The sequence below is a fragment of the Corapipo altera genome, unplaced genomic scaffold, assembly GCF_003945725.1.
Source record: "Corapipo altera isolate COAL_440 unplaced genomic scaffold, ASM394572v1 55, whole genome shotgun sequence".
Taxonomy (NCBI): Eukaryota; Metazoa; Chordata; class Aves; order Passeriformes; family Pipridae; genus Corapipo; species Corapipo altera.
The window spans coordinates 1,186,663-1,212,381 of record NW_020884882.1 but is presented as its reverse complement, the minus strand read 5'-3'; the positions used below and the strand labels follow the sequence as shown (position 1 = coordinate 1,212,381).

Genomic DNA, 25,719 nt, shown 5'->3' with positions numbered 1-25,719 from the left:
GTAGTCCCAGGTGTTCACACTTGCTCTTGCCTGTCACAGGATGCCAGTGCAGTATGTGCTTGGTGAGTGGGACTTCCAGGACCTGACCCTGAAGATGAGACCCCCAGTATTCATTCCACGGCCTGAAACAGAGGTATGGCTGTGGGGGCTGTGGGGCTTGGGTGTGTGAATTCTGTGACACAGCACAGTCATAGCACTGCTGTGGAGGCACCCTGTGTGTCCTGAGGTTGTAGTGATGAGGTCAGGTCATTCCACTTCTTTAAAACAAGGAGGGGATTCTAATCTTGTGATCTGGAACTGATGCTGGTGACCTTTGCGTCCTGGCTCAGAGCAAGAGATGTTGCAAGCTAATGTTTCACACTGGGATCCATCACCACTGATGGAAGGACTTGGCTTTGCTTTCCTTAGTTCTGCCATAGGAAGGAGTCATAGAAGTTCAAAATCTATACTGATATCCCAGTGGCTTAGTGCATTGATACAAGGGTAAGAATATAAACATTGTCCAGAGGCTGCCAGCAAACCCCTGCAATAGCAGGAAGCTGCTACTGGAAAACAGTAATGGGATTCCAGAGAGCTTGTTTGTCCATGTGCAGACTGAAACAGTGCAGGTTGGTTGGAAATGGCCCCTACCACCTGTCTGATGGCTCCATGGTGGTTTCTGGACAAACACAGGAAACTGAAAGGTAAGTTCTGAGCTGGGCTGGAATGAAACATGACTGTCAGTCATAAGAATGTAAAGGACAGCCATACATGGGCAAGTTAAAACTCCATTTTCCCCAGTGTTCCTGCTGCTACAGAGAAGCCCAAGAACTACATGGGGACACTTCCCCTGACAGTAGCCTAGCTTTCAGCACATGGAGCATCCTAGCAAGGAAACTCTTGGCCCTTGGAGAGTTTAAGATTTGTGAGGGTTTTTTTCCTGTGTTTTGGATTGGTTTATTTTCTTCTGGAGCTCGGGTAACTTTTGGAGATGAAGTGGTCTCCATAGCTTGTCTATTTATGAGTCCCAGAAACTTAGTTTCAGTCTAGTAATCATTTCTTCAGTTGTTTCCTTGCTGCTTGGTGACTGCTGTAGTGTTCAAAAATTAAACAGAAGTTAACAGGCAAAGACAGCCTGTGCTTCTGTTGTGCCCTTTGAGGAAGAGGTTGCTGCTGAAATCCGTGAGAGGGTTCCAGACCATTTAGTGGGAATCAGCACAACTACCACTTAGACATCCTCTCATCTCAGCCTGTAGAAGAATATTCAGAACCAGAGCCTTGATTTGGTGTGGGGCATCAGCAGCGTCTCGTGGAGAGCCTGCTGGGCCCTAAATCATAGTGATGGCACTTGTGCCCAGGGAACTTGGGAGCTCTCTGCTCTGTCTGGGTTGATCACTCTGTGGTGCTTAAGTTTGGAGACAGAGCTCTCCGGAGCTCTGGAATAGTTTTGCCAGTTGGAGCCAGTGATGGTTGGCTTTGTTATTGTCAACAGCATTTCTGCTCTGGTTGACTGAAGAGAGTATTTCCAACCTCTGACACCCCATTAGTTCTTGGATCATTAAAACCAGAGGGAACTTTAGTTCTGCAAGGCAAAGTATCTGCTGGCAAGGCTTCCTCTGGGGCTGTGCTCTGATTCTCCCCATGCAGTGCCAGGCCCCAAACAAAGGCCTATTGTGTGGAAGGCGGGGTGGGTGTTAATTGAGCCCACATGCCTGGTTTTGGTAAAATCACCTCCTCTTGCCCAAACTGGAGTGCAGTGCTGTGCAACACACTGTGTTTGAAACCACTTAACATACCCTGGTGCAAAGATGTAGCATAAACAGCTTAACCCAAGCCTCATCCCTGGGAAAACTTGATTTAATGTGTCACTTTACTTACTCTGAAGGAATGTTTTTAGCACATTTAGTACAGAAGACTGGAAGTTTATGATGAATAGCTCAGGAACGGAGCTCTGAGGGCAACTCAGAGTTTCCTTGTGATGTTCTGGGGAGGTTACTGTGACTTGAAGAGCCTTGGGGACAAGATCCAGCTGCTTAGCATCACCTGGCAGAGTGTGGCTTCAGACATGTGCTGCTTCCAGGAACCATATCCTGTGCATAACCTGTTGCACAAAGCACCTTGGTGTCCAGATCCTTTCCTTCTGCTGGAAGGAAAGGTTGGTTATCTCAGACTGGGAGCTTTGTGTGGTGTGTTTGGGTTGGGGTTTGCTGACGTTTTGTTTCATCAGAGTAATTTTTTCAGCCTTTACTGGACTTTAAAACTGCAGTGGAAATACCTCCCTTCAGAAATGTTGAAAGTTCGTTGCATCTGTTGCTTTCTTTTTGTGTAGGATTTGTCTGCAGTGTTCTCAAATCCAATAGTGCTGAAACTTTTTGCCAAATACTATCTGTAAACAATCCTTGTTCTTTAGGAAGAAGTTCATTATCAGTGTTGTTATCCCAAGTTCATGTTGCTCATCTGTGACTGAACACACGAGCCACGTGTCCTGAGCAAATGTGACTCCCTAAATTGACTTTTTGGTGCACATACACCAGCAGCTGCAAAATTTGCTTCCTAATTTTATTTATGTAGCTTCATCAAGTGCTCCTGTATGTTGACTGAAGTCTGAGAAGAAGGGGAGCTGAGTTTATGACACATTTTGTTGTCTGGCTACAACAGAAGGGTTGTGACTCTTGTTCCCAGCGCTGTGGTAATGGCATGAAGTTAAACACAGCAGGACACAAACCACGAGCATTGTTTTGGGCCTGGGGACAGGGACACATGCAAAGAGAGAAGCTCCCTTGCCTGCTCAGTATTGCCCTGTGAAATTTGCCCCTGTGCAGACTGTTTAGTTCTCTCTGGGAGCTGAGCCCTCTCCTGTTCTCTCCCTCTGGGAATATTTTTCAGCACATGTGGCTTCATTCTTCTGTTCCATGGGAAACCGGGAACAAAATTAGGCAACTCTCAGGTCCTGTTTAAGCTCTGGCCTGCTGTGAGCAAAGCTTTGGCCTTGCTGCTGCAAGGGCTGAGTGGGATTGTGAGGGCCTGTGGAGCTCTGCATCCTCCCAGCTTTGCTCCTGTGGCACTGGCGCCAGGCTTCTGCACTGGGAGTGTTTGGACCAACGTTTAGGGCTGTGCTCAGTTTCATATTATGTTTTTTATGCAATTATTCTTGTAATGTCAAGGCATCCCTGTCTCAACACTCCTTGGTCATTGTATTAATGGAGAAGAAAGTCCTTTTCCCAAAGCAAGGCCTCTTAAAATGAGGACAGAGAGAAGGAGAATCCAACCAGCCATGGATACATAATTCCTTTCTCGTCCAGGCAATTATAGGCCTCACCACGGATTCCTTAAGGGAAGGTTTGGTTTGGTCCAGGACTTGTCTGAAGCAGTTTGGGGTACGTGGCCCTCCCGTCTCTTACCCCCAGAGGGCGCTCCAGGCTTAGGCTCGCGGGGTTCCTGATGGTTCCGTTTCCTATCACTTATCCCAGGATTTCTGGTGTTTCTAAAAAGGTTTATTTGCTCAGTGGAAGCAAAAATGGCCACCTTTCATCGCTTGCAACTACTGTGCTGGTCCAGGCAGGTTCTCAGACACTGAGCTTTTGCTTTTCCTGGAGGAAAGGTGCTGGGACTGTGGGACTGTGACAGTCCTCCCAAGCAGCTCTGGAGATCTCCTCCCAGCAGCAAAAGCAAAAGCTCAGACCACCCAGGAGTCTCCTGGAGTCACCTCCTTCACCTGTTGTGATCTCAGCACAAACTCACACCCTACGTAATTTTTTCTGTCTTGGCTTTTGTTGTGGCGACTGTGACATGGGAACAAGTCCATTGTCCTGTAAGGGGAGGCACTGCAGGGTGAGGATGTGTGTCAGGCATCTTAGGGAAAGAAACTACAGATCTGTGGCATGCTGAACATTTAGGAGTGATGCAGAAAAGATCGTGGCTACAATCTCCTGTGAGAGAAAGAAGAAGACTCAGTGTGTCAGACGATATTGGTGGGTCTGGTTTGGTGTACTGGGGCTGACCTGGGCTCAGAGCAGATGGTGGGGGCAAATCACAAGGGAAAAGATGAGTGTGGAAGGGTCCCCTTTTCTTCTGACAGTCAGCAGTTAAGGACTGGTCTTAGCCAAAGCTGGATTTGGGGCCATCCTGCTTCATAATCACTAATGGACCTGTCCTCCATTGATTTGTTTAATCCTCTTTGGAGTCCGTCTGTGTCCGACCTCCCTGACATCATCTGGCAGTGAATCTTTCTAATTTTGTGTTGTAAGTGGCAAAAGTGTGTTCTTTGCTCCTGGTGCTACCTGCTCGTTTAACCATGAAGGAAAACCTTTACTTTTTACTGCATAACACTTCAGTCATTTATTTAAGTGTCTACAGCATGTGTAATTTTTAGTTATGTCGCTATCAGTTTTTTTCACCTATGATTTTTAAGCTTTTTGCTTGTTTCCCAAAATAGGTTGTTTCTTTCCCATGAAAATGTACTCAAAGCCCTGAAGTCATTGCTGTTTGCTTGCATCTGCCCCTGGAATGGCAGTCATTGTGTGGGGTGTTCTGTGAAGGCACTTGAGTCAAAGATTTGCTCAGAGAAACCTTTCACAAAGGTTAACTGTACTTCTAGCTAAACATAATCATTAACCTTTCAAGAAGGTCCAGCACACAGAGAAGGGAGGATTTTCCCTTCCTGACCTGCATATGCAAATACACAGATTGCAGGGTGGGGCCTTTTGGCAGTGCTTTATGTCAAAGCAGTGACACATTTTCTGGTTTAATCAGTGCTGAAAGGAAGCCTTTGATGCAGAAATGTCCTTTCATTTCCTTAATTTCATCACCACAGATGGTTACTTTTTGGAAAGGTCTGAAGGTCACACTGTCTAGTGGATACAGGCATTGGTCAGGACACAGGGGATTGGCTTTTTCTTCCTGGTATTGCCTCTGACCAGTTGTCCCTTCAAAGGAAGGCTGCTTCTCCTTTCTGCATCACTGACTTCCCAGTTTCAGAAATGAAAAGGGTCATGGTGCCCTGTCTTGACATAGCTTAAGGTCCTTTCTTGAAACATGTGGAGATTTGTATAAGGTGTGTTGCACATAAATGCAGTAGGGCATTATTTAATAAATCAAATGTTAACTGCTATCTGTCAAAATAGAGCTGTAAACAAGCGTGCTAAAGATGGAGCATTGCTGTGTGGCCTCACACAGATCACATTTTGCCCATATGATATGCAGTATTTTATCACTATGTTGGAGGAGAACAATATTTTCTGCAAGTGGGCTGTGGCACAGAGGCTGGGGAATGGGAATTATGAAGGGAGCCTGTTGTTGCTGCAGAGCAATTGGGATTGCCCTTTGAGCTGGGCACAAGTGTTTAATAGGGTCATATATACAGAGACAAATAGCACAGCCTGTGCCTCGTGGCTGAGGCATTTCTGGTGCCAGAAGTGCTTGGAGGAATATTTGGGATCTCCAGTATCTTATGGATGTTGGCTGATACCATGAGCACCCTCTTTCAGGGCTGCCCAGTGGGCTCACGTGATCCTTGTGTGTGGGTCAGGGGATTGCCACGAACAAGTATCAGGATTAAAGAATTAGAGCTGCAGTAGTGGAATAGCTGCACAACTATTATGTCCAGTTATGTTACTGACTGGTTGGGAGAGAAGTGGAAAACTGGGTTTGGAGAAAAACCAGTATGTGGATAAATAGCAGGAAAAATTCTGCCTTGTTGTTACAGACTGCTTAGCTCATCAAAGACAAGCTTAAGGGTTAATTAGCTGGCACAGGGAGCAGGAATTCGATAACTGAAATCTCTCTGGTTTCACAGACAAGTGTATAATAAGCACTAGAAATGCAGGCCAGAAGAAAAGGTGCACATCTTTACCAGAGAGTGTAATTAAATGTTGAAACAGTTTAACAGGACAGAATGTTTTCCTCGGACAGATTTCTTCTTGTTCAAAAGGAAATGATGGAAGAAACAGGGTTATTCCTGGCTAACTGGCCTTGATGAATTATAGTGGTAGTTTCTTCTGGCTTCCTATCCAAGAAAAAAAGGCTCTTCTATTGCAGAGAATTACTTCTGAGTTGGTGATTTTCAAAATGTAAATAATGTAAATTTAAAGCTAAAATCTGTGCTGAAGGCGGGGAAAGCAACAGCTGTTCTTTTAAGTCATGTACAAACCTGTTCCCCGGGTTAACATATACAGACTTAGCTAATATGTTCCCACAGATCTCTGTGTCGTTAATGCCTGTATTTTTTTGGCCCTAAAAGAACTCTGATGCCTTTAGCTTTTTAATCTCCCTGTTCTGATTGAAAGAGGGTCTCTATTTCAGCAGGGTACTGTAGCTCATCAGCAGTTAAAGCAGGATGTAGGACTAGAATGGAGAAAAACAAACCATAGAAAGGCTGGAACAGATGGGACTCAAGGAGATTCCCACGTGAGTGGGGAAAAAAACCATTTCCTCCCCCTCCCCAGCTTTTTTCAGATATCCAAGTAACTGGAATTTCAGAGCTAGGGATTAGTGAGCTAGAGCAGTGCATCCCTCCAGATGCTGTGCCTGGCAGGGGTCAATAGCAGTATCTGCAGAGAAAAAAGATACCTTGCTAGATATAGATGTCTAGATAGACAGAGCTTCGTGCTGGAGGCTCAAGGGACAGCCAAAGTGCCGTGACTTGGAGCCACTCTTGCCCCTGGGCTGTGGCTAAATTTAGGCATGGCAGCTGTGGGAATTTCTCTTGGGCAGGGGCACATATGGGTTGCTACAGTTGCTGCCGATTGGTAAAATCAAGTCTGGGTGCTGTCACAGCCTCTGCTCCAACAGATGAAGCAGCACTTGGCATGTGCCCTGACACATGTGTTACAGAGAAGCCAAAGCCCTTCCTCAGTATCAGGCATGCTTTGACCTGTTTGTCTGTCATTGCTAATGCCTGATAAAGCCACCTTTTATTCTAAAATCAGCAGCTCTCTCTGCAGTTATTCTGATGCTTTGCTTGCTATACTTTTATAGGGGGAGTTTCCTGGGCTTGGTGCAATGTTTTTTCTTTCTTAATACTGTGCCAGGCAGAAGAGCCCAGGACAAGGCCCCTGCCTGCCCACGAAGCTCTGGGCTGCCTTGGTGGCTTGGTTTTGGAAGTGGGGTACATGGCAGGGATCTCCTAGGGCCATTGCCATGGAGTTAGGTTTCCAGCTTGGCTTCCTGCTGTTTTGTCATGTCCTGATTTGCAGCCAAGTGGACAAACAGGAGGGGAGGGGTGATTTGGTTAATATCAGATCAGGCTCTATGGAAAGTCCTGGATTCTGAGAACAGAAGTTTCTGGAAAGCACACAAATAAGAAAAACAATCCCAAGAAGTGTGCGAGAGCAGAGGGAAGGTGGTTTTCCTGGGTCTTTTGCTTTCCTTGTCCTGTTTGCCAACCTGGGAATTGAGAGCTCCCTGTCACCCTGGCTCGCACCCCTGAAACCTTGTTTTCCCTGCTTTCCCCAGAGCACGTGGAGCACAAAAAAAGGTTCTTGTAGGGAACATAGTGTGAGTTTGTGACATCCAGCCTTGCCATTCCCTCCCTCCCCTCCTCTCGTTTCTCTCAGCCTTGTGCTTTAGCGGCTGGAGCATCCGATGGGCTGTTCCCTGTTGCTGGGCTGGAGCACAGGATCCCCTCACTCCAGCCCTGCACACGGCTGCACTCTGGAGCACAGGGATCTCTGCCGGGGCTGGACACAGCCTGAGCCTGCGCTGGCTGCTGGCTGGGCCTGCAGCTGTGGGCTTGTGGTTTGGGTGCTGGCAGCCCCTGGCCTCACACTTGCTCTGTGCAGCTGTGGTTCCAAGAAATACAGTGAACTGGAGACCTGGCCACAGGGGAGAGGTGATACCGAGAACCTGTGAGAGCACCAGTGGTGCTCGGGGAACCGCAGCTGGGGGTGGGAGGGTGAGGCAGAGGCTCAGGGGAAGCCGGAGGTGTGCACAAGGGTTTGTGTTTGTTTCGCTCAACAGAGAAGATGGGGGGGGGGAGAGAAAACCCAAATAAATGACAGTGTGAACTTAGGGTGAATCTGGCAGTGAAGCAAGACTTCCTGGAATCATGAGGTGAGAGCGGCTTGGCTGAGAGACAAAAGCTTGAGAGCCTCTTGAGTGCTGGAAATTAAGTAGCATCGGAAGCAAATATTTGTGTCCCCTGTACGTGGAACTGCAGGCTGTCACAGAATCCCAGAATAGTTAGGGCTGGAAGGGACCTCTGGAGATCACCCAGCCCAGCCCCCTTGCCAAGACAGGGCCACCTGGAGCAGGTGACACAGGAAGGTGTCCAGGTTGGTTTGGATGTCTACAGAGAGGGACACTCCACACCCTCCCTGTTCCAGGGCTCTGCCACATACAACAGAAAGAAGTTCTTCCTCATGTTGAGGTGAAACTTGCTGTGTTTTAGTTTATGGCCGTTGCTCCTCGTTCTGTCATTGGGCACCACTGAAGAGTCTGGCACCATCCTCTTGGCACCTGCTATTTTTAGTCATTAATGAGATCCTCTCTGTCTTCACTTTTCTAGACTAAATACACTAATAGATCTCTTCTTGTCTTTCCAAACTCTTCCTTTGCTAGTCAGGACTGAATATCCTTCTCCCTCCTAAGGGTGTCCGGCATTTTCCCCCGTAGATTTTTAAATTCTCTTCTAGCAAAGACACAGAGGGTCTGTAGCACTCTTTTGTGCTAAGCAGCAGAGTGTAGGTCCCTGAAAACCCATCACTTGATGCCTGTGTCACCTTCAGCCCAGTGCAATCTAAAAACCCTTCCAGATACTTGCACCTCACTTGCCCCCCTCATGGATGCACAGGTTTCAGAGGTGGCTGGGACTTACACCCATGTGTGTGTACACCAGGCTCCAGGTTAAAAGTAGTTCTGTCAGTACCTGTACCACTGGTCAGCAGGATTTTTAGTGTGGACTGTGTTGTTACTGACAATAATGACTCATACTGTAAGCAATAATTTGAATTCTAATGACTCCACAATCAAGCATTCATCCTACCCAGTGGTTGGAATGCTGTGGGCAAGTGTGGAATGGGGTCACATTTCTAAAATACCTTTTTAATTTATGATTTTACTTGCTCCTTGATACATCACTTTGATTTTTTTTTAATTGTCTTTACATTTTTTTTATCTGCAACAGTAAAAACAACAACAACAACAAAAAACCCCAATTCAAGAACAGGCAAGCCCTATTTCTTTAGATATTGTAGACAGGGTATCTGAACAAGCTGACTTGTTCTCCAGGTTTTAGAGACATTCATTGTCAAGTCTTTGTTTTCTCCAAAACTAGCATTTTTCTGTGGTGAGGGACATTTCTCTCCAGGATGTATTGACTGTGTATTGAACCCTGTAAATGGTGTGAGTGATGGTAAGCCCTGCTGAACAGCCTGCCATTTCAGTTTAGAGTGCCAGGTCCCACAGAATTTACCTAACACATTCCCAGGGTTAATCACCAAGGCTGCCAAAGTGTTTTCTCTTCTATCCCAGTGGAATTTTTGTCATTTCATCTCCAGCCTTTAAAGCTGGTGATCAAACTGACGGTTAAAATGGCTTTTATATATGAGATGGTTGTGCTCTGAGTCTGTTCAGTTGAGAAGATGTGGGGTATCCTGCCCAGCCTTTGGCCAGCTGCTGTTGTCCCACTTTTTCTGTCTGGGACTGGCATCTCTTTTTTTGTACCATCAACCCCTTTGTTGCTCTTCCCTGGTGTTGTTCCAGTCAGATTCTTGTGCAGAGGACAGGAATGTCTGACCTGGGGGGTATTTTGTAGTCTCTGTATGAACACTGTAATGCTTGGCCAGAAATACATCATCTCCCAAGATGAGATTTGAAAGGGGTTCTGCAAAGTGCTGTAATTTATCAATTTGCAGTGGTGATATTTTGGAGATGGTGGTGTGCTTGGAAAAGCACAGATTTTCACTGAATCATTTGCTAGAAGATGAAAAATACTGAGAAGAGTCTGAAGAAAATGGTTTCAAAACAATTTAGGATAATTTAATCATTCCTGTTTTCCGAGAAGGAAATCTCTAGTGGCAATGGCAGTGGGATGACTGGACACACTCTGTGTCATGGTTGCTGGATTTTCCTGGTTCTTTGCCAGTTAAAAAACCTTCATCTTTGCTCATCAATCAAGTTGAACAATTATTTTCATAATTATTCAACTTTTTATTCCAGTGAGATACTTATGTCTGGAAAAAGATGTAGTTTCTTTAGGTTGTCACATTATTTTTAATATCTTTTAATTTGGTACTATTATGATAAACATGCATATTATGAGAGAACCAGCCTTTGCCTCAGTAAGGAGCATATGAAATAACCAAGACAATGAGACAAAGGGGGGTCAGGAAGCAGGATACAAAGCCTAAGGAATACCAACATCTCATTTCATTTGCACATGTGGTAAAAGCTGAAATGGGCCGTATTTAATTAGGAGCTTTGGCAAGCACTGTAAAATACTTTCCCTGTGGAATGTGTAAAGTAGACATTCCATTAAAAACCACCAAGCTTGAAATTGCTAATGACAAACTTTAAGGAAGTTAATAAATGCTGAGAATAATTCTGGTGTGTGGAAGTCACATTTGGACTTTTGTAATCAGTAACTTGTGCTACTCTGGGAACAGATGGTTCTGAGTTACTGTGGAGATTTCCTGGAAATATTTGTAAGTGTGCAGAAATGGTTGGTATTTCAAAGAGTGATTTAATGGCCAAGCAGAACTTTTTGGGTGCCTCTTGGAATCATCAGCACCTGCTTTGCCAAACCAGCTGTGGTTCCAATCTCTGGCTGTCTCCACTGCCAGAGTGTTCTCAGACTGATTCATCTGGAGCTGTTGGCTGAATCGCCAAAGCCATTTTTACACAAAAGTGGGTAGATAAGGTGTTTTATTTTTCCCTGTTGTTGTCTGATAGTCCTCTAATGGTTTCCTACAGGTTGGAGGCCTGTGAGAACATTTTCATCCATTGCTGTCTAGGAAAGAAATGCCAGAGCAGCAGTGAGCAAAATGTGATTTTGGGGGCTGTGAGCAAAATCCTGTATGAGAGCAATGCCAATAATGACACAGTGACCAGGGCAGGGGTTTGTGCTGTGACTCCTCATCCCTGGTTGGGGCTACTTAGGTGTCAGTCACCCAACTCACCTTTGCAGACTGACTCTTTCCAGCAGCAACAAATATCTTCATGAACACTGCAGCTGTGCACAAGGCATCTCTTGTGCTGCACCCCATGCTGGGGGATGGATCCAAGGAAGGCCTTATGCCCTTATGTACAAGCCTGCCCAGTTCAGGCTCCTGACAAAGGCCATTGTAAAGTAGAAAAGAAGCTGACCTGCCTGCTAGGCCTTGTTGCTTTTAAATATTCCTGCTTATACCAAGAATATGCAAGTTTCCTCATTAAAATGGGAGGCAAGTTATTTTCCTGGTAATGGATTTTATTTTTACCTGTTGGCAAAATCGAGCCAATTGTTTTCTGTTACTTTTGTCAGACTTTCTGGATTTAGAGGAGAGGTCCAAAGCAGACCTCTCAAGTGGAGTATCCCAGCCATGGTGGGAGTGCCTTGGGCAGCAGGGCCTTGTTTGTGTGTTGCTGTGGGATTGCAGGGAGCTGTGAGCACCTGCTGAGCTGCTGAGGAACTCAAGGTGTTTGTGAGCTTTCTGTCTTAGAGTTTTCTCCAGTGAATAAAAAGGGAAGTTCATGCTGCAGTCTGAGGGAGGCACATGTGTGTTTTCTCTTGTGGCCAGTCACTTATTTTCACAAACGTGGAAATCTTGGAGACCCTTCCTGCTGTACTGGATTTTACATGACATTGTGAAGGGATTTAAAAAAGAAGAGAGTGATGGGAGGGAGTAATGAGAGAGCTGCATGCAGATACAGGAGCATGGATGAAAATCTGTTCCATGTGACTTTATACCAGTAAAACAGAGTAGGAGTCCACAATCTGAAATCCATGCAGGGAGCTGCTCATGTGGATCATTTAGTAACCCATTGCCTTTGCTTTTCATCTGCAGGTTGGATTATTAGTTTAGATGCTGTTAGCAGCTTCTCCAGATCATGCACCCTACTGAGACAGTGTAGAAATCTTAAATTTTGATGCTTGCAAATTCTGAAAGCTGAAATTCTGAAGTAAATAAAATGGTGTTGCAGAAGATAATGTGCTCCAGCTGTTTGGTTATTGCTTTTCCCAACAGTGCGAGAAGATTTCAGAGGATCTGTGGGAAATTGTATCCTGAGGATTTGGTTGCTAATCAAAGCACCCTGTGGGGCAGATGGAGCTGAAGTGACTTCTGGCATGTCAGTTCCATTGCTACCATCTGTGTTTTTAAAATTAGCAACAAAAATACATTTCTCTGGGTACACAGCCGAGAAATTTAAACTGCAGTCCTCAGATCACAAAGATGTGAATCAAAACAGCTCCCTTTGTTATATTATTTGTTTGTTTTTGTTAGGATCTCGTCTCTTTAGTTGTGGAGGAAGAATCTCAGAAATGTGCGAATTCAAGCCCCTGCTTCCCAGTGTCTGTTCCTCATCCTGTGATCCTGGAGGTTGGCTGTGGCTCTGGAGCAGTTGCTCTGAGTCTGCTGTGCAAACTGCCACAGGTGAGCTTTCTTCAGTGCTCCTGGTCCAGCAGGTGCCTGTGCTAGAGGACAGCCCCACGCTGCTCATCTTCATTGAGGTGTCTCTGGTGGGGTTTGGGCAGCTCAGGTCTGTGGCAATCAGGCTCTGTAAGTTCATACTAAGGAGAGGAGGGATATTAGGGAATTGTTCTCCCCAGCTGTCTGCAGCAGCAGCAGAGACATAATCAGAATGAAAGAAATGAATGTGCTCATTCTTCAGCTGTCACAGCTCACTTAGCCTGGAGCACTGGTGGGTGTTGGTTCAAGCTGATAACCTGGGATGAGACATGGGCACACACTCATTAGTTGAATTTATGGGGCAGTCATCTCTAAAAATCACCTTGCTGTGAACCAAAAGATCTTGTCTCTAGGAGACTAGAGACTGAATGAATCCAGGGAAGGGCTTACCATAGCAGTGTCAGTACTTGGGATCAATATGACAAGCATATGTCACTGCCACCACTGCCAAACCACCTTTTACAAGTCTTCTGTTCCCTGGTAACAACCCACAGCTTCTGAACAAAGTGAAAAGAGCGGGAAGGGGACTGAGGTGTGGGTCACCAAAGCCCTTCTTGCCCCTGATTCATGTGACATGTTTACTGAGATACTCTTGGTAAAGAAAACGAGAAGTGAATCCAAGATCTCACTGCCTGTGCTTAAGGGGAAAGTATTCCCCTTTCCTCAGAACTGCAGACCAGCCAGTTCCTTCTCATGAACAAGAATTGCTGTGGCCAACCCCTCCTCCTGTAGAAGTGTAAACCTTGCTGTGTAAAAATTAGAGGTTGATGCCTGTAATGGGAGGGGTGTTTCCTCCTCCCAGTGACCTGAGAAGGTTAATACTCGAATTTCATGACTTCAGAGTATAATTGGTCTGATTTCCTGAGCTAGGAGAAGAGCTTCATGCTCTTTTCCTTGCTTGTTAAGTTAAAGAGTTGTGTCAGTCTGTCCCTGTGACTGATAACTGTCCTTTCCCAGCACAAACAACTGCCCAGAGAAATAAGGAGCCTTGACTGATTAGAATTAGTGGTACCCACACTGACTGCTCAGTGGAGTTTACACTGTGTAATCTCTGTGGCGTTTGAGGCAGAATTTGGCACTAGGGTACTGAGAAAACAGCAGTAACTTTTCATTTATGGACTCAGTTGTGTCCTTCACCTTCAGGGTCAGCTTCATGTGTGTGGTTTGTAGCCTGGGGCTGTGAAATTCATCCCCTTAGGAATGATGGCAAATCACACCATCGTCTGCAAATGAGGGTGTTTCTTCAAGTTTCTTCAAGCTTCTTCAAGCATGTGTTCTCTGTGTAAATTCTTGCCAATATCTGTGCTTAAAAAGCATTAAGCAAAGCAAAACCAAGTTAGGCCTTTGCCTGTGGTTTTCCCAAGGTGGAATGGAAGGTCAAACAAATCTCTTGGCTGTGTAGCCCTGCCTCTTAACATTTTACTGGAGAACTCTCAGATACTTGACACACAGTCAAGTACATGCAGTCAATACAGGCAGTGAATGTGGTGTAAGGACTGCAGTGGAGCAACTAGGTAAAAGGTGGCTGCATAACAGATGGAAAATTCCAGAACCTCTGTCCAAGTGCTTGTGTTAATGCTGGGAGGGATTCTGTCTGCATTAGAGAGGAGAAACCTTCAACGTGATCTTCCTTCAGCTACCCCAGACTAGCCAGTGTTGTGTCTCACACTACCAGGAGCTGTGAGCACGTCAGATAATGTGACTCAGTGTGACTGTTGCTGTCAGCTCAGAGGCCTGTCTGTTTTGGTGGCTCCTGGCTGTGGTGCAGAGTGCCTTTGGTCACGTTAGTGCCTTACTGGACGTGACTCACGATCCCAGCAGTGCCCCAGATACATTCTTCATGAGCTGTTCCTTTCAGGAGCCAAGATGAGCAGTCAGTTGTCAGGTTTGATCTTACATGTTTGGCAGAGCTTGGGAACTTTGATGTTGTAACATGTGGGGTTTGTTGGCTTTTTTTTCTGTCCCAGAGCCAGGTCATAGCCATGGATAAAGAGGAGGCTGCTGTGGATCTCACCAGGGAGAATGCACACAGGTACAAGACCACGTATTACTCATTTTTCGTAAATTGTTGTTTGAGAAAGACCAAGAGTCCTCAGTATTTGTACATGCAGTTCATTTTTATCACCACTGGAAACCAGAGAATGTTTGGTAGAGCTCCTAAAGTGTGTAATAACTCAGAAAAAAATGCTTATGTTTACCAGAGTATTTTTTCTTTGACTTGTGAACACACTTTGTAAAGACAGCAGCCTCAGTAAAGCAATAGTCCTTACATGCTGTCTGTTGTAAAGGGTTTTCAAAGTGTTTCTTGGTAACTCCTCTTATCCCTTTCTGTGAACTCGGGAAGCTCAGGGCAGCAGGAGGAATATTTATGTCACTCAGGAGTGAAGGACAAGTGGCTCCCTAGGTCATTATTGCTGTGCTTGTGTCTGTCCTTGTTCCTCTAGAAATAAGCACACTCCAGTAGCACTTTTCCTCTGCTGTGCTCTGAGTGTGGCCTCCCTCAGGATCCTCCTTGCAGTCTTGATTTAGTGGGAATGGTGCTACTGGGCCCCAGGCTGTTTGGACACCTGGATGTTCAGAGCTGCTGAATGAAACCCTTGTGCCTGAAATCAGGACAGATGTCTGTCAGGTTGACCTTGTCCTTCCTAGTGGCTCCACTTCCTCAGCTGGTTCTTCTGTCAGGCTGTTCTGGACTGTCACTACCACAGGGAGCTCCAGAGCTGGAATCCCAGAATGCTTCTGAGTCCTGGATCCCAGTCTCTGTAGACACTGTAAAGGGTACAGAGCTCCAGACTGCATCCATGTCCTCAGGAACTGCTGGGCCCTTGGCATTAATTAGAGCCATGTCACAAAGAATTCCTATTGCTGTTTCTCATGGAGTCCATGAGTTTCAAGAGGTGCTCATTAACTGGAATTTCTGTCCACAGGGCCCACATAGACTTTTTTCCCAAGCTGCTGCCAGCACTGGGGCTACAGAGACAGGATATTTCTGGTTCTGGCTGCACTGAGCTGTATCTCTTCACTTACAACCCAGCCCCAGCTCACAGTGAGGCTGAAGAGATGTGTAGGAACAGGCCCTTCCCAGGCTTGTCACCACACTGTCACCCTTTGCCTCCTAGCCCAGTTACACAGAATGGAGAGCAGAGGTTTCCTTCTGAAGTGTCAGTGTTGAACCAAGTTCTGTTGCAATTTTTCATAGATATAGTAAAAGCTGGCCAAATCTTTGCCTCCTTGGTGGATTATTGTTCTGTCATCTGGGAAAAATTGTCTTGCTTATTAGCATTGCTTGTTGGCCTAAGAGTGCATGAGGGAGTGTAAATACCCTGTCAGAGGACCTCGTATTTCTCCATGGACATTTTCATTGCATCCTTAAAACCTTGTCCATGGCGTGGTGCCCTGTAGCTCTTGGGAGAGGAGCCAGCAGGATAAGCTGTGTAACTGCTTGACTGAACCCAGCTTGGATCCTTCCTGCTTTTCAGAGCTCCCTTATCCCAGCTGTGTTCTCCAGACGCTTGAGTGAGTCTTACTCTCACTGAATGGACCCTGTGCCCATGGCACCCAGTGCAGGAATCCTCCCTTTCCTGATGCCTGTGTGTGCTGACAGGGCAGCTGTTGCTGGTCTGGGAATGGCATCTTCTGTGGGAGGCTTGGAGTCTTGCTCCTCCAGTAGATCCTGACCAGCCTGGTCTTTCTGCCTTTGCAAACTACTTCCTCTGACATTGTTCAAATGTCCTCAAAAGGGCCAGAGGCAAAACTGGGGAGAAAAGAGAGGTATTTTGATGGGTGGACCACGTGGCTGAGGAAATAGAGGTTCTGTTCCATCCTTACTGTGTCACTCTCCCTGTTTCTCTGACCTCTCCTGTAGTATCAGGCTGCCACCAAGCCCAAGGTTACTTTCAGACTGGACTCTCTTTCCTGTCCCAGGAGCATCAAGGGAGCTTTGCTCAGGATTCCTAAGATTTAAGGGGATCACTGTCTCAACTATTTTCCCCTGGCAAGGAGAATATAGAGGAGCCACACTCCGGAATTACCATGGGTGCACAGTGTGCTCTTTGCTTTGAATTTTGTTCCTCGAGCAAAGAGCAGGTCCTAAATTTCCCTTGAGGGGAATCCAGCTGCAGTCAGTGGGGTGGGATGTAAGTGTATCAGATAAGAGGTGCAATATTTAATGATCTGTTTGTAGAACATGCTGTTCATGAATCCACACAAACATGCCTCCTAAGCTTTCTGTTCTTGCATCTGGAATTTTACAGGCTGCAGCTCCAGGAGAGGATTCACATCATCCACCAAGATGTTTCACACAGTAACTCTTTTCACTGTTACAATCCCCTTTGCCTTTCTCCCTTTTTTGTTTGATGGGGAGGCAGGTGTGACATACACCCAAGGGACCCCTCTGGGATGCAGGTGGGCAGGAGGGTGTTGAAGTTAATAGAGAAAAAGGTCAGTAAGAAGTGAGCCAGTGAAGCTTTTCCCTTCAGAAATTTCCAGGCCATATGATCAGCTGAGAGAAGTCCCTGCCTACACCAGAAGGTGAATTGTTCCTGGTTTTAGGTGTCCAAAGGTTGTGTCTGAGCTGGTAGTACAGGTGCCCTTTGCTGTTACTGAGGAGAGGCAAATATATACATGTTGTAATTCATTCCATGCTGCCATGGATGCTTTAGATAAACTTGCACATGCCTGTCTCTCCACTGATGTTAGAGGGAGCCCATATATTTAGCTTAGATTAAATGCCCAGCCTCATTCACCTGAAATTAGGTGAGTTGAACCAGGGAAGGATACTTGTCTTACCCAGACTTGGCTGAAACCAGTTCAAACTGACATTTGCTGAGGCTTAAGCAGTGAGGTCGATGCTTGGCTGTTCCCTGGGTAGGATGTTGACACTGAGCTTATAGGGAAGATGCCACAGTTCAGAGCTGGTTGTGATTCTTCTTCTTTTCTAGGTTCTGCCAAACAGCTGCTGCTCTGGGGCCCCATAGATGTCATAGTCAGTAACCCCCCCTATGTTTTCCATGAGGACATGGCTTCCTTGGATGCAGAAATCCTCCGGTAATCAGACAAATAGATTTTTCCTCTCTTGTTCCTTGGAGCAAGGTTTTCTGTCTGCTTCCTTGTACTACACACAACTGCACACAAAACATGCAAATGTAGTATACATGTGCAAAGTGTGGGTGTGTTTATATGGTATATAATAATTCAGTGTTACTTTGATACTGCTTACAGGCCTGAAGCAGTATCAAAGTATTTTAAATACTCATTAAAATGGAAAACACACACATTTTGAAACCAACAAGTTCTCAATCCAAAATTGTTTCAGAGCATTTTTCCTGTTAGACTTTTTTTTTAAATAATTGGTGTGAGTTTATGAAAGAAAGAGTAATCTGAGCAGCTTTTTGTGATGGGTGGAAATGCTGCTACCCATTCTCATCCCAATACATGTCTTAAGCAGAAAAAAAAAGAGTAAGCTCTTTTGGGATGTGGAACTACTTTGTGTGTGCTGGTTCTTCCCCAGACTGGATTGTCTGCATGTCAGGACAAAGTCCTGCCCCCACCTCTGTATGAGATGCACAGCAGAGTTCTGAGAGCTGAGCTTTCTTCACCCCAGCTGGCTCTGCTGGGTTAGCAGGCAGCTGATGTGGTTGTTGGCTTGGTTGAGAGCAAGCAGTGATCCCTGGCTGTGCAACCCCTTCTCTCCCTGTGCAGCTCACACAGAGAGAACAGACCCACTGTTGGAAGTGTGAGCCCCTGGCTGCAGCTGGCTCCTCATCTTCAGGCAGACTCCAGGGGATGTTTTCTGCTGGTGCTAAAGGTGGAGTTTCTCAGCCCAGTGGTGGCTGCCCTCCACTCCCTGTATTTTACAGGAAAGCCCTGGGTGCTGTCCCCTGCTGTAGGAGCACTGGAGCTCAGCTGTGTTTGGTGCTCCTTTCTCCACAGAGCTTGGGGTGATCCATTCTCAAGGGCCACATTAATTGCTGTTCAATGTTGTCTTTTTCCCACACTCCAGCTATGAGGACCTTGATGCTTTGGATGGGGGAGATGATGGGATGAGAGTCATCAAAACAATTCTGGCTTTGGCTCCTTCTCTTCTGAAGGATTCTGGGTAAGCACTGCTCTCTCTTTGAATTCTGTGTCCTTTATCCACTCAGTTCTGTAACTTCTATACCTTCCTGTAGGAAAACAAAACAGAGGGAAAATAGTTGCAGAACTATCCCCCCCATTGCCCCATTTAATAATAGCACTTTAGAAAATGTCATGTGTATGAGCAAAATTAGCTTGAAATGGGTTAATAAAGGGATACAGGCCTTCCTTGACTGGTGGTGCTGTTTCATGGTCATTACTGAAGTGGGAACCTTTAAAGGTCAAAGCAGGAACAAAAAGAACGTGGAAGGGAGTGCAAAAAGCAGGGGAACTTTTTAAGGTGAATAACGGATGGAAGGAGAAGCATTGTAGAACTCTGGGAGGATGGATGTAGATCTCTATTCCCTCCCACCCTTTAATTAGGGGAAACTTGTTTATTGTGCCAGTATACAATGCTGAATATCCCAGGAGAAAGAAGATCAGCCAGGGATAGTTTCTTAGATGTTAAATTTCTCCCTGATTAGTATTCAAGACTGATTGTTCCTGCTCTCTGCCATGTGGGATCCATTTTGAAGATCATCATGCTGATAACCAAAAGTCTGAATGCACTGTTCATGTGCCAGGGCATTCACACATCCTGCTGAATATTCCTGACATTTGGCCAGCATAAGAGAGGTCATTGAAAATCTGCTGTTCTGAGAAGAAGAATGAGAATACTGAGAGGCATACTCCATGCAGAATTCATTCCTCGTGCTTTGCATGACCACAGGAGCTGAAGATGCTCCTCAGAACTTCCCAGCAACAGAGATTGGTCCCATGGGGTTGTTTGTTGTTAGGATTATTTCTTTTCCTTCCCTTTGTGCTCATTGTATAAGGTGGAGCTCCCACTGAGGAGTGGAAGCTTTTTAGGGTCAGAAATGAGATCCACACCCAGCTTGGTGAATTTGTAGGGAGTATTCAGTGTGGGATGTTTTAGGAGTTCTCAGGACAGCATAGGATGAGGCTTGGCCTCTGTCCTTTGCCTGTTGAAGTTGTATCTTGCTGTGCTCTGCCAGGCCATAACCAGCTCCATCCTCCACATGCCTCTGAGCTGGGGTGGTTCTGCCCCATCACAGGAGGGGAGATGGGAAGTGGCTGGGGTTGTAAAGCCTGGCAGAAATGGAAGTAGCCCTGCAGTGCCCAGGCCTAGTCCTGGTGCCCTGACTGAAGCTGGCTGATGAGTTTTGGGTAGGCCTGAATGCTGGTGGTGTTTTCACGACTGATTTATGGAGACATTTACTGTGGGAGGATGTGTGTGCTGACTTGTACTTCATGGCTCTGCTGCCTCCACACAGAGGAACTTCCTGCTGCCAGGCCAGGGCTCAGTGTCTGTGCATTTGCAGCATAAAACTGCATTCTGGCCTTACATCTTTGGGGCCTTCAGGAAGACATTGCTGGTGGTATTTCTGCATGAGCTTCAAAAGGGCTCCTTACATCTTAACACAAGAGTTTAAGTACCATGAGAATTCCCCCCCAGGTTCAACACTTTCTCCCCTGAAGGAGGCAGTTGGGATCTGCATCTAAAATGGACAGCTATGATCTGTTTTAGGTTTACTGGATTGCAGTGTATTTGCTGACCTTTTTATTTCCCACTGGTAGGAGTCATCCAGAAGGAAAGACCTTAATTTTTTTCAGTTTAACAACCTAAACGTGTGCATCTCCCTGCTTTCTACACTTGAACGTGTCTTTTCAGGAGTGTGTTTCTGGAAGTTGATCCCAGACACCCAGATATGGTGGAGCACTGGCTACAGGCACATCCAAACCTACCACTCACCCTCCGTGCCATTCACAAGGACTTCTGTGGCAAGTAAGTCTTTTTTTACCTTCAGATTCTTGCTTCAGGTGTGGGTCTGTGTCCTTTGTGGAATATGTCCCTGCACCCTGATGAGCTGGATGAACTCAGCCAGGAAAGGGCCACAGCTGAAGCCAGTCTTTGACAAAATAGGGGCTCAGCCTTCTGATATCCTGAGACAGCCTGGCAAGTGTGTCTGAGTCATAAGTTCTGACACAGGTAAGCATTTCTGGTGGAGTGACAGGCTTGGTGGGATTATTGCCATTGGAAAATTGCTGCTTTTATAGGATAGAGGTAGAGGCATATTCTCCCAGAGTGAGACTTACAGTGCTGGTCATTCTTTTTCCCACAGGCCTAGGTTTCTGCACATCCAGAAACAAAGCAGATGACAACTGCAGCAGACATAACTCTCCTTGCAGGATGATTTGTGCTCTTGAGCCTGGCTGAACAGCTTGTGGAAAACTCCTTTTGCCGGGTGAAAGGAATCTCCACTTCATTCCCCTTTGCTGGACTCTCCATGCAGTGACAGACCCCTTCATATCCCCATACAGACTTCACCCAGAGATGCAGAAGTTCAGCTGAGCATATGTGGAAGTGTTTCACCTTCCTCAGGGAGCTGCAGGAAACTTTTTAGTCTGCTCTGCTAAAGCGGCTCATTAATCTCAGGACCCAAGATGGAGTTCACAGCTCCAGATATTTCATTAAAAATACAGCTTCTCAACGTGCCAGATCACTCATTTGACCTAGAAAGGATTCCATTATTTTTTGGCCTTGAGATTCATTTATATAGAATGGTGACCAGATTGGATGATAGGTCCAAATTCTGGCTTATGTTGGCACATGGATTTGCAGGTATAACAGGACATGACTGACCTGCACATTTCAAATTCGGTTCTGTTCCAGGATCCTGATGCTCCAACAGTAAATCAGCCTTTGTTTCCCACTCCTGCTGAGTGACATGCCATTGAAGGATCAGTGCACATGTTACAATAACTGATCTACAGCCCTTGACACTTGGTGGATGCTGCCAGAATCAGTCAAAACACTGTAATAAAGATAGTGCTTCAGATCAGTGTCTTTACAGGAATTGCTCTGCAGTTATTCAGACCTGACAAAACACCTGGCACCCACACATTGCTCTGATAGTAATACAAGTGCCCAACTTCCATGTGAGGCTGTTACTAGCAAGACTTTACACAGAAGGCCAGAGTTGCTACTCCAGTTTTGCAGATGGAGAAGTTGGAAAACAAGAGGTGAAATGACTTGTACAAAATTTGACAGCAAGCTAAGTTTGGAGTAGGACTCAGTCTCTTGACAGTGTGGGAATAGCTGAGGTCTGTCTCTTTGGGAAGGATGACTCAGAGCAGGGCTGTCTGAAACAGCACTGAGAGAAGTCCCTGAAATGGACAGTCAACATCATGACATTATAAATAATGGCAGGATTAAATTCAAGCTGCTGCTTGCTGTTGCTGCTGTTTCCAGTGTTGCAAGTTCCTTTCCTGACCATAGCTAGTGAGAGGAGGAAGGAAAGCAAGCAAAGGAAAGGATCTGGTGTCCAGATGGAAGCAGTTGCTGGGCCAGTGGAGGTGAGCACTCAGTAGGGGTGGAAGTGTCCAGACAGTGACCCTGCAGTCTGTGTGTGCCAGGGATGTGCTGTCAGGCCCTGTCCAGGCTGGACAGCAAACTGAGTCTGTAGGGAAGGCTGCAGCAGATTCGGAGGCATTTCATAAGCACTAATACATCTCCCTTTCCCCTCTACCTCTCCCACTCTCCCTGCTCTTTCATTCCCCCTTAGCTGCTGAACACTGGCCCTGCTTCCCCAGAGAGCCCCGAGCTCTCGCTGATGTCCCAGTGCTCGGGTCTCCAGCTGGATCCTTCCCACCCTCTGGGCTCTTACAGCCCTGTGCACACACTACCCTTTCCCCTGTTGTACCTCTCACACCACATTTATCCACCTCAGGAGATAGCCATGTCCTGTACACTCTTTATTTGAAACTGTGAGTCTTCTCTGGCCTGTAGTACCTGCCCTGGTCAAACACAGTAAAGGAAATCAGGGGGAGGAGAGAACTAAAAAAGGTCAATTAAAGTGCACTTGAGCCTAGGTTTGGAAATAAAGCCTCAGCACAGCTGATTTCTGTTTTGCTAGAGTTTTGCCAGAGCCATGAGTACAAATTTTAGTCAGAGGTGTTGTTTTGTTTGGTTGTGAATTTGTTTTTAATAGTAATTCATGGGTATGTTTTAAATTCAGTTTCTCAGACTCTGTTTAGAAATTAAATTTAAAGAAATGGGTTCACAGATTTCTCCTGGCTGTTACCAGTGTTCATGTATGAAACAGAGCAACGTGCACAGCTTGCTTTTGCAGGATGCCTTAAAAGCTGGGTTATGGGAGAGTTTTACAGCATCATGCTTCATTCTTCAGGGGCTGGCTGTTTCCCTGCAGCAGGCTGCAGTTCGCTGACCCTCCGAGGGTGCTGGGGAAGGCAGTGTGCTTTTTCTTGGAAGCATCAATCAGTCGCTTGTCCGAGCTCTGAGGAGAACAAATCCCCTGTGAGACAGACCGTTGGTCTAATCCAGTAGGGCAAGTGTTAAATTCCTATATTTATAGTAAAGCAATGCTGAAAATGCTTGCATTTCCATGGATTTGCATTTCATAGGGGTTATATGTCTTGGAGAATCACATGGTGCTGCTGACCTTTTCATAAAGACAAGAGTGGAGAAAAATTGCTGTTCCTCCCAAGAGGCTGGATGTTCTTGTGAGACTCACATCCCAGGGAATGTGCTGGTGTCGTACAGCGTGTTCCTCAGTGCTTCACACGTATTGGCCCGGGCTCATTTTGGGACAGAAGAGCTCTTTGGAGGTGGTGGTTTTAGGGGGCTCCCCTGGGCTGTGTCTGTGCTGCCCGTGGGCAGGAGGCTGAGCTGCCTCAGCTCCCTGTGCATGTGAGCTCTGCAGAGCTCCCTGGAGCTGCAGGAGGCTGACACCTCCCTTGGCAGTGTGCGTAATGCAGCGTCTGACAGACACGGAATTTTCTGGGAATTTACTGGGTCTTTGGAACCCAGTAAAACGGTGATTTGATTCCTGAGGTGGTGCTTTCAGAGAGGAGCTTCCTTTGCTTTCAGGCCCCTGAGGAGTGTGGTTTGTGTGTGCTCCCATCGGTGTTTTGGGGTCACCAGGTGTGCGGGATCCACCGGGGTAACTGCCCTGCCCCGAGGACGAGCTGGGAAAGGCTCGCGGTTTGGCAGAGCCCTGCAGATGGAGCTGCGGGCCCAGTTTAGCTGTGTCCGTGCCGGAGAGACTCCTGCCTCAGCCTGCCCGCTGCGTGGGGAGGGCCAGACCCCAGAGAGGGAACTGGGGTCAGCAGAGGGCGGAAGGGTCGGTGCAGCTGCAAAGTGGGGCTTTAACCCCGATTCCTGTGCCGGTGAAACAGCTTCGACACTGGGCTTGTGTCGGCAAACTGGAAGGGGACTCCCAGCTTGGTACAGGACTGGGGTTGTACCTCACGCTGTTTATGGGGGGCCTGAAGGCCCCCTAGAGCTGGAGGTCAGAGACAGAGAACCATTCTTGTTCTGGTGTAATGTCCACATGAGCACCCCAAAGTGCCACCTGTGCTTTCAGCGTCCACCCAAGATGTGGGGTGAGAGGGCCTTTCCCAGGGACCTTAGAGAGAGAAAGAAATATGTTCATCCTCACAGAGGATAAACTACTTGTGGTCTTGTAGGAATGAGACTGCTGCCCCTGTGAGGCATTGAGTGACAGGGTGACTCCACTGGGGTGACACAGAACATCTCTGGGGACCCAGATAACCGAATGTGTGTGGATTACTGGCTGACATTCGATGTTCCTCAATGTAGGGCCATGGGTCAAAATGGCTTGGAAAAGAGCTTGACAGTCATCTAGCCCAATTTCTCTGTCCAAGTAAGCATCAATTTGCCTTACATCATTCCTGACAAATGTTTGCCCAGCCTGACCTAAAAGGCTCCCAGTGCTGACAAGGACTTCTGCATGCAGTCTGTTTTGGTGCTTTGTTGTTCTATCAGCTGCAAAGTTATCCCCTGCAATGGCAGCTCGGAGTGATTAAAGCCGAGCACTTCTCCTGTCCTGAGGTGAACAGCTGCCTCTCTCCTTAGAGCACCATCCATGTCTGTTCCCATGTTTCCTCAGTCTTCATTTCCGAGGGAAAGAACTCCAGCACTGTGTTGTTTCTGTCAGCTGTGCACATCCTTCCCTCCCTGCCTGTGTAACGTGAGGGGACCACGTGTGCCGCAGACACGTCGCAGGTGATACTTGGGCCTCTGGTGAGTGGAATAACAAAGCTGCTGGAGCTCATCCTGTTGCAGAGGAGGAGTCATTTCCCAAGTGAAGACTAAGCCAGAACTTGCATTAACATTTTGTTTGTCTGGGAAAGTTATCAAAAAGTGTATTTAAGTTTTAATAAACTACAATTTCCACTCCAGTTTGAATCCAGAGGGACAAATACCCAGTGAAAAAAGACTTCTCTCTCACAGTCAGGATGATAATGAGATACCAAGAGAGACTTAATCCAGTTTCCAGACTATTTCCTTTTCCATAGATGTTTTGATATGCTTTCAGTTAAGTGTCAGAAGTTTCAGATGTTTTCTCCTGTGGAGGGTCATGTCACAGTCCTTCTATGTTTCTTTTGATTTTCCTTCTGGGCTGGATCCTGGTATCAGGCCTTTGGGGAGTATGGTGTGTGCAGATCCACTGGAGGTTTTGCAAAATTAACTGCTTTTCAAGGGATTTTCTCTTGAGCAAAGTACCTTAGATTTCTTTCTCTTGTGTCCAAGGAAAGAAATCCACGTGCCTTTGGATTCACTGTGGGGGCAGAGTGGGTAAGGATAACAAAGAAGGGGGGGCTTGTTTGCAGTAGTTCCTGCCCACAGGCAAGGCCTGAGGAGCTCCAGCAGTGCCCAAAAGCAGGTGTGACCTGCACTTTTCTTCATCTGCTATTAGTAGGTCAGAGGCAAATAAGCTGTCATTCCACTTTGCTCCCTTTGGGATGTTTAACACTGCATTTGCTGGAAACTTTCCAGTGGTTCCATCCTATGCTGGGATTCAGCAGATCTGGATGCAGACCCCTGCTGTGTGACAAACTGCAGGCCTGACCTTGGTGTATTTTTGCTTACTCTGTTCCCTGCTGTTCTGGTTGAAATGTTACTCCTTTGCTGTCTTACAAACCATTGTGAGAGTACCTGATAGAGAGGATGTGG

The 25,719-nt window shown here is 46.5% G+C and overlaps 2 protein-coding genes across 2 annotated transcripts in view; both read left to right on the top strand.

Annotated features, from left to right (window-relative positions):
- The window catches only part of HEMK1 (HemK methyltransferase family member 1), a 25,221-nt gene extending 4,001 nt beyond the window's left edge, over window positions 1–21,220 (top strand). Inside the window, exons 4-11 of the mRNA XM_027640795.1 lie at window positions 40–133; window positions 12,399–12,548; window positions 14,552–14,616; window positions 16,838–16,887; window positions 17,525–17,630; window positions 18,586–18,681; window positions 20,392–20,505; window positions 20,843–21,220. Coding sequence (XP_027496596.1) covers window positions 40–133; window positions 12,399–12,548; window positions 14,552–14,616; window positions 16,838–16,887; window positions 17,525–17,630; window positions 18,586–18,681; window positions 20,392–20,505; window positions 20,843–20,879 — 712 coding nt within the window. The 3' untranslated portion in view covers window positions 20,880–21,220. The remainder of the gene's footprint in view (window positions 1–39; window positions 134–12,398; window positions 12,549–14,551; window positions 14,617–16,837; window positions 16,888–17,524; window positions 17,631–18,585; window positions 18,682–20,391; window positions 20,506–20,842) is intronic.
- Window positions 21,221–21,328: 108 nt separating this feature from the next.
- Window positions 21,329–25,719, top strand: part of MAPKAPK3 (mitogen-activated protein kinase-activated protein kinase 3) — a 124,660-nt gene continuing 120,269 nt past the window's right edge. The window contains exon 1 of the mRNA XM_027640788.1: window positions 21,329–22,076. Within this exon, the coding sequence (XP_027496589.1) occupies window positions 21,924–22,076 (153 nt within the window). The 5' untranslated portion in view covers window positions 21,329–21,923. The remainder of the gene's footprint in view (window positions 22,077–25,719) is intronic.